Consider the following 6,929-nt stretch of genomic DNA (forward strand, 5'->3'; position numbering starts at 1 on the left):
GTGGGGAATATCTCAGCAAAAACAAATCCACTGAAAAAAAAAGTGGCCTGCATTTGAATTCACAAAAGTGTAAATTCTGCTGTGTAAGTTCTGCTGTCGTGAACAGCTAAAGTAACCCCGTCTTAACAGCCACATACAATGTAAGCAAACAAGAGAAACCCCACCTAGATGATTTTAGCGCGGGAGCCAATCGGCTCTGCAACTAAAAGAAGTAGTCCCGCCATGTTTTCGGCCATGTTGTCTGGTGTCGAAACATCCGGGCGTCCCAATATTGTGGTCCCATTGGTGGTCCTTCATATTCCCCTGCCTACGAACGGTACGAATCACTACCTTCTATTTTCACTCGACCATAGTGAGACGCTTATGAAAAGACCTACCAATGGCCCTTGCCGAGGGGCGTAGCCAAGGGGTGCCACACCGGGAACGTGCCTCCCCTCCCCCCCGAAATTTTTTTCGCCTTGGCATTGAGAGAGAAAAATAGCCATTTTGAGGGGGTGCTGCTCCCAAAATCACAATGCTTCCCTCCCGCAGAAAAAATTTCTGGCTATGCGCCAGCCCTTGCCTGAGAGTAGTCGGTGACGGCGAAGCTGTTGCATGGCTCGTAGAGGGCGCTAATGGGGAGCTTGTAGTCACTCTCTAGCGTGTACAAGAGCACGCCCATCTGCAAGCTGAAATACACTACCAGGTTGCGCCTCCCAAAGCCATCCCTGGCCGTCTTGAGCGCAGCCTCCTGCAATCGATCGGCAGGTACACATCGCATTGCTTTACATACTACTACATATATCGGCACCTGGCGCAAGCACATTGATGCTCGCACATTGCAGAAAGTATCCGAGGAAGGAGTAGCGAATTGCTTTTGCTTTGTCGCTGTCTTCAACCCGTGCTAGAGTGATCCATAAGTGCTTTTAAAAGGTGCTGATGAGATTGTGCTTTGAAGTGAGGTGTAATATAGATATTGGCTGTGCAAAAAAAAAAATGTTTTCGCGGAACGATCGTTTCTTTTTCTTTATCAGTTGTTTTTATTGAAGTTGGTCCGAAAAGTGAACAACCCCTCGATACAATCTCCTCCATTCATTCAGACACGGTGTTTTACTTTACAAGTATGGTTGCATTCAAGGGCTGTCCGTTCTACAGATGTGAGCTAAATAGAGCTTGCTACAGGCTGATACACCAGCAATATAAAACCAGGAGATTATATAAAAAAATTCAGCAGGCTATGCCGTGACAGATGAACCAATGCCTGATTTTAACTAAAGACTAGCGATTCTGTTGCAATGGCAAAGTACCGTTTGCAATAACAAAAAGATGAATTCTTATGCAAAAAGAGCCTAACTTCTAACCCTTTTCTATCTCCCCTCATGCATATTTACGAAACACTGGTTAGATCGAAGAAGACACATCAAATGATATAACGTTTTTCACAGTGCATGTCCTCTCAACAAAAAGCGGTTAGAGCATGCCTCATATACGAGCATATGCATTCATCTAGCGACGTCGGTTTTTGCAGCGCTTACGCCAGCGCTCATGACCGCGCCCTCGTGATTAAGTTGACAGTTGCCACTTAAGCGAGGCGTTTTTCTCTCGACTTGATCAGTTATTGATGCCAGGCCTCACACGCTAATCGATGTCGTCGCATGGACCTTTTGCGCGGTGACAACGGCCGGCTGTTTTCGTTTCTTCTTACGCCTTCTGGAAACGAACGCCGGCTACACAGGTAAGACGCCTTCATGCAATAAAGGCACATGCAGCGTCCATTTTTCCCTTCGTTGCGTTGTTGTTCACGCCTATACAGTGCGAGAGATGGCCACATTTCGCAGCTTTCGCAGCAACGTGCCAAACTGAATTATCTGGTTGATCGTCATTTTAATGTCGGAACAACTTTCGCAGAATTGTGCTGGCTTTACGCGCTTCACGCTAATTAGCGAAATTATTAAGACACTTTATCGCCAAACTGCTTTTCCATTTTCCTATGCAGCCTTCTGCAGCTATGGTGGGGGCCCAAAGCTTTGCTGGTGATACGCTACGACTAAATTTGCTAGAAACAAAAGCCTTCGAAATCGAAAGCTTTGCATAGACCCTTCGAAAGAGCTTTGAGATTTTTATTTATCTATTAAAAACACGCACGCGCTGTGGCGTCATTAAGAAAGGAAGATTTTGCTGTCACACTAACGCGCACAACTTTATATTTTCTTGCTACTTTCGTCACAGCATATTTGGACGTGTAGCCACCCTATGCGAGTCATTGTGTGTCAATATATTTTGATGCAGCTTACCATATTTGGAGTGTACTCGTTGGGACTTTTGTGGGCGTTCACAGGCAGCGTGATGCATTGGTGTCGGGTGGGCACCGACAAAACCGTGCTGATTATAACGAGTGCGTCGACGTCTTTCCTGCGGAATAAGTTGAACATTGAAGAGGAGAGAACGTTACGTTGTAAACACCTAACCGAATCATTTGACGCAAAACAAACTACAAATCAAGCAGGCAGCCTCTAAATGCGAAACATACAATACTTACATAACGGAGAATGTAATGGAGAAACATTTATGCATAACGGAGAATGTAGTCGCTGGAAGAAGGCGGGTGCTATCAGTTTTCATTTCGATCCTGAATTTCAGTGACGATTATCTTTAACTACATAAATCATTCGTGGTTTCTAAACAATAAGTATACCTTAAACTGGCACGCACTGCACTTGTGATTGAACACCTGCCCTCAAGTTCATAATAATATATTCATTAACAAGCAGTTGATTAGTTGTCCTTCGCGACATAAAGTTCACGCGTGAAACCCACGGGAGCACTACTGTTATGGGGTTTTCATAGAAAATATGTGTATCCACATACACACACACAATAAACACCCTGTATATGTCCAGGTCGGAGTATAACGTCCCAATATCGCAATAGCTCATGATGAATTTTCCGGTTCCCCTCTGTAACAAGTCGAAAGACTTGAGACTAGTGTGACAGATCAGCATATGTGCTTGCTAGTGGTACTGATTATGGAGTACATCGATTAGTACACGTTCCCATTACTGTGAATCGGGTGAGTTTGCACACGTAAAAATGTTATTTTCTATACGCGCTCATGCGTTGTACTGTAGCATTTGACTTTTTGCGCTGTACACATGTGATAGTGTTAAAGGGATCACTTGCCGAAAATTGCGGCATCGGTTTCGGCGTCATTGGCTGCGAGTGAAAGATCGAGATTGTCTATGTAGATTCAATTATTAATAAATGGTTGTGGAAGAGACTGGCAGTAACGAGTAACAACAATCAGAAGAAGACTACCCAGTGATTCCACTTAATTTTAAGGGGTTTATTGACTGGCAATAATAGCCTCATTTCAGGGCCATCTGTCACTTTTTTTCGCGATCTCTCGGCTCTTCGTCTCAGTCTTCTGCCTGCTCCTACCCGACACTGTCTCTTTTCACCCCTATGCCTAAACTTTAATCGCTAGCCCGGCTTATAATTGAACAATTGCCTTCAGCGGAACAAGAAGGTGTTCAACCACGGAGTAACACCTGTGCTTGAAACTGTTCCATAAAAAAAGGCTCCGAGAATGTGATGTACTGGAAGAAGTGTCCTTAAGGCATGTATTGTAGCGTTGCAGATCAGTAGAATCACACCAGGCGTCTAAAGCTTGTGAATTGTGCAACCAGTGGATGGCTTAAAGCAGCCGACCTGTTAAAAAACGCGCAGCAACGAAGGCGTGCGTCACAGCTTAGGGACGGGTTGTGGGTACTTCGCCAAGTCAAGGAAGAAAAAATTATGGCACAGTGAGCTTTTTGTACTAAACTTGTGGCAGGTACCCCTGTATAGCTTGAGAACACCACTTTTGCGTGCACAAACGATCCTTTCCTTGCACAAACGGTTGAAGGTGATGCGTGCAGGCCCCTGTTGCGTTATCGCGCTTTACTCCCTGTTAAGGGTCGAAGGAGGAGGAAGTTGCAGATGTAACCGGGTGGAGGAACTGAACGCTGACAAGGGTCAAAGGAGGAGGAAGTTGCAGATGTAATCGGGTGGAGGAACTGAACGCTAACAAGAAGAGGATACGAAAACAAACAGGTTTATGGCATTAATTACACGTATTTACAGCAAAGAACGGTTAGTGGTTTCACAAACCACAAGCGTGGTGGTTGAACCGTTACATGATTCAGAGCGACGTCCAGCACTCTGCGGCGTCGTTTTAAGCCCTGTCGGGCTCCTCCTCTCCAAGTGGAACACCAATCACACACACACAACAGGTGAGGAGGACGAGCATGCACGGCCCACGTGCACGTCCAATATTGAGTCGTGATCACTGCACTGCAAGGTGGCGCCAGCAGGGCTCTTCCTCGTCGTGTGTGTGCCGCAAGTCGAGAGGTCCCAAGATCCTGACAGCTTACATCAAAGCGTCCGCCAATCTGTTCGCTCAATTAGCGGGTGATTTGCGGTGGCCGCCATGGTCTCTTCCAAGGAAGATGCTGTCTTTGTTGTTCTCTCTCGAACGGTTTACGGTGTCGTAGTGACACGACGTCTCATCCTCCAGCTAGCACGGACAATGCCTGACGAGCATAGACAGCCGGCCGGTCGGCTACTTGATTGAGGATTAAAAGAGCGCCGCTCCCCCGTCAGCTCTGGCACCGGTCACAACAGTTTCCCCGTCGCCAGATGAGTCGCCGAGGTCATCAGGCACCACTGCTGTTTGAAGGGACGACGAAAGGGTCCGTATTTGAAAGTCAGGAACTCGCCTTTGCTTGCCACATTGTCTGGGTAACTGCCGAAATCTTCGACAGCGTCTGGCAGACTGGGCGCCGATGGAGTTGAGAGCCTCCCCAGTAGACCAGCTTACGCACAATGGCGTCTTCCCGGACGAATCGCCGGGCCAAACGTAACATCCCGAAAACGAAGCTCGAGCGTCGTCCATGTTTTTACGTGTGTCATGGTTTACGAAATATAGACATAAAAGAATACTTAGCGAGAAAATATTGTGCCACTGTCTACATAAGGGTGTTACTCACCATTTTCCCAAGAGGAAGGGGAGTGGTCTTAGAACGGCTCAAAATGCGTGCACTATATATATATATATATATATATATATATATATATATATATATATATATATATATATATATATATATATATATATATATATATATATATATATATATATATCGCAAAATGGTTCGAAGTAGGCTGCCCCTGAGTGTTTCCAGTGGGTTTGCCAAATTAACAGACAGCTTCAACCGCTAAGAAGCATGGTGGTGCCAACGAAATAAATTGTTCGTAGCTTTGTCTTAAAGCAGGCGTGTAAGAGTTGATAATCGTTACTCACGACGCGACGTTCTCGGCGGCATATGAAAGTTTTTCCCACGCATCTGAGCCGTTGTAGTAGTAGTAGCCGATGCCGACAAAGACCTTGTGAATCCAGCTGTTATTTCCCAGGAGATGTCGCATAGCCTGCAACGAAAACGATGTTCACTACACAGGTGCAACATACTGTTAGCGTTCCCTCATGTTTAGGTATTAGTGGCATACGTATGTTGGTGGTATAATTTGCTTCTATATTAGTAGTGAATATTAGTGGCACACATGACGGTAGCTTACCACTATCTCTTGAAAGGAAGGTACATAACATCTGCATCTTACTGTTACCCGTGCAGCAAGAAACCAGAGAGCTTGCAACGAGGGTTCACTTAAATAGGACAACGCTGCAAGCAATGTAACGAAAAATGATAGGTGAAAGCTTAACGGGTAAGAAAAGAGCAGAGTTGGTCAGGAAGCGAACTGTTCATTAGGCATCGTACTCAAATCCAGGAGAAATGAGTATGGCACGACACGTAAAGCGTAGGCACGATTACCACTTGAGCAACAGATATGATTTCAAAAGAAGGAAAACATGTGAGGGGGAGACAGAGAGACAGGTAGGCTGAAGATATTATGAACTTTGCTTATTACAACGTGGCATTAACAAGGGCAGGACTACGTTGATCGGTGATACAAGAGGGAAATCATTGTGATTGATTAATATGTTGGGTTTAACGTCCCAAAACCACCATATGAATATGAGAGACGCCACAGTGGAGGGCTCCGGAAATTTCGACCACCTGGCGTTCTTTAACGTGCGGAAATCTTTGTCCTACAGTGTGGGATGGAGGAGGAGTAGTCCGGTTATTGATCATGACTAGGGGCATGAACCCAATTTTCGTTCTTCCAAGAATTTACAGTCGAAAAATTGCTTCTCCTTTTTTCCAAATATTGGGACACAGCCTTCAAAATCAATTGAAAAGAATTGCTCTGGTTCAAGGTGGATACATACTGTCACACTGCAGGAGTATTCTGAAGCCAAGAAGAGAAAGCAGGATGGAGGGCACGCCAGCGGCGAGCCGTCGTGGGGTTGACGGTCCTGCGACCTGATCTCCATCGGTCGGACCAGCTAGTTTTCCCTCGTGGTGGTGTAGGCGGGTGGCGGGGTGATAACGAACAACGCGTCCAAGTTGGTGGTGGAGTCAGGTTGACGTGAGACGCCTCGAAGACGCATTCCTAGGCGTGCATACTCGAGGTGGCAGATCAATAGGCGAAGGTGGGGCAGACGATTTCCAAGGTGTGGCGTCCTACATGCGACGTGCGCATACGTGCGATCTCTCGCTGTGGGTTGTGGATGACATCTTCGGTGCCTCGCGTTGTGTCTTACCACAACACAATTGATGCGAACAAGTGGGCCGCACAGGTTTTGGTTGTTTTACTAAGCAGGTCTCCGGGTGAGTACATAATTAGGGGGCACTCTCTAAAGCAGCAAGTCCTGTCGACGCATAAAACTCGTCACTTGGGGCGCTGTCCTGGGGATCTTGATATGGGCTTTATAGCAAACTTAGTGGTTGGTGCGCGCAGGCAGTGACCAGGAGACTAGTGCTTCCAGGCAACGCTCATACAATGCACACTGG

At 46.3% G+C, this 6,929-nt stretch overlaps 1 protein-coding gene across 1 annotated transcript; it reads right to left on the reverse strand.

Annotated features, from left to right (window-relative positions):
* Positions 1-544: 544 nt before the first annotated feature.
* LOC142795942 (uncharacterized) lies at positions 545-6,409 on the reverse strand. Its single transcript, XM_075886162.1, has 4 exons — positions 6,305-6,409; positions 5,321-5,445; positions 2,274-2,391; positions 545-730 (listed from the first exon to the last, which is right to left on the reverse strand). The coding sequence occupies exons 1-4, from the start codon at positions 6,407-6,409 to the stop codon at positions 545-547; spliced, it is 534 nt and encodes a 177-aa protein (XP_075742277.1).
* Positions 6,410-6,929: the final 520 nt, after the last annotated feature.

This window comes from Rhipicephalus microplus, unplaced genomic scaffold, assembly GCF_043290135.1.
Source record: "Rhipicephalus microplus isolate Deutch F79 unplaced genomic scaffold, USDA_Rmic scaffold_963, whole genome shotgun sequence".
Lineage (NCBI taxonomy): Eukaryota > Metazoa > Arthropoda > Arachnida > Ixodida > Ixodidae > Rhipicephalus > Rhipicephalus microplus.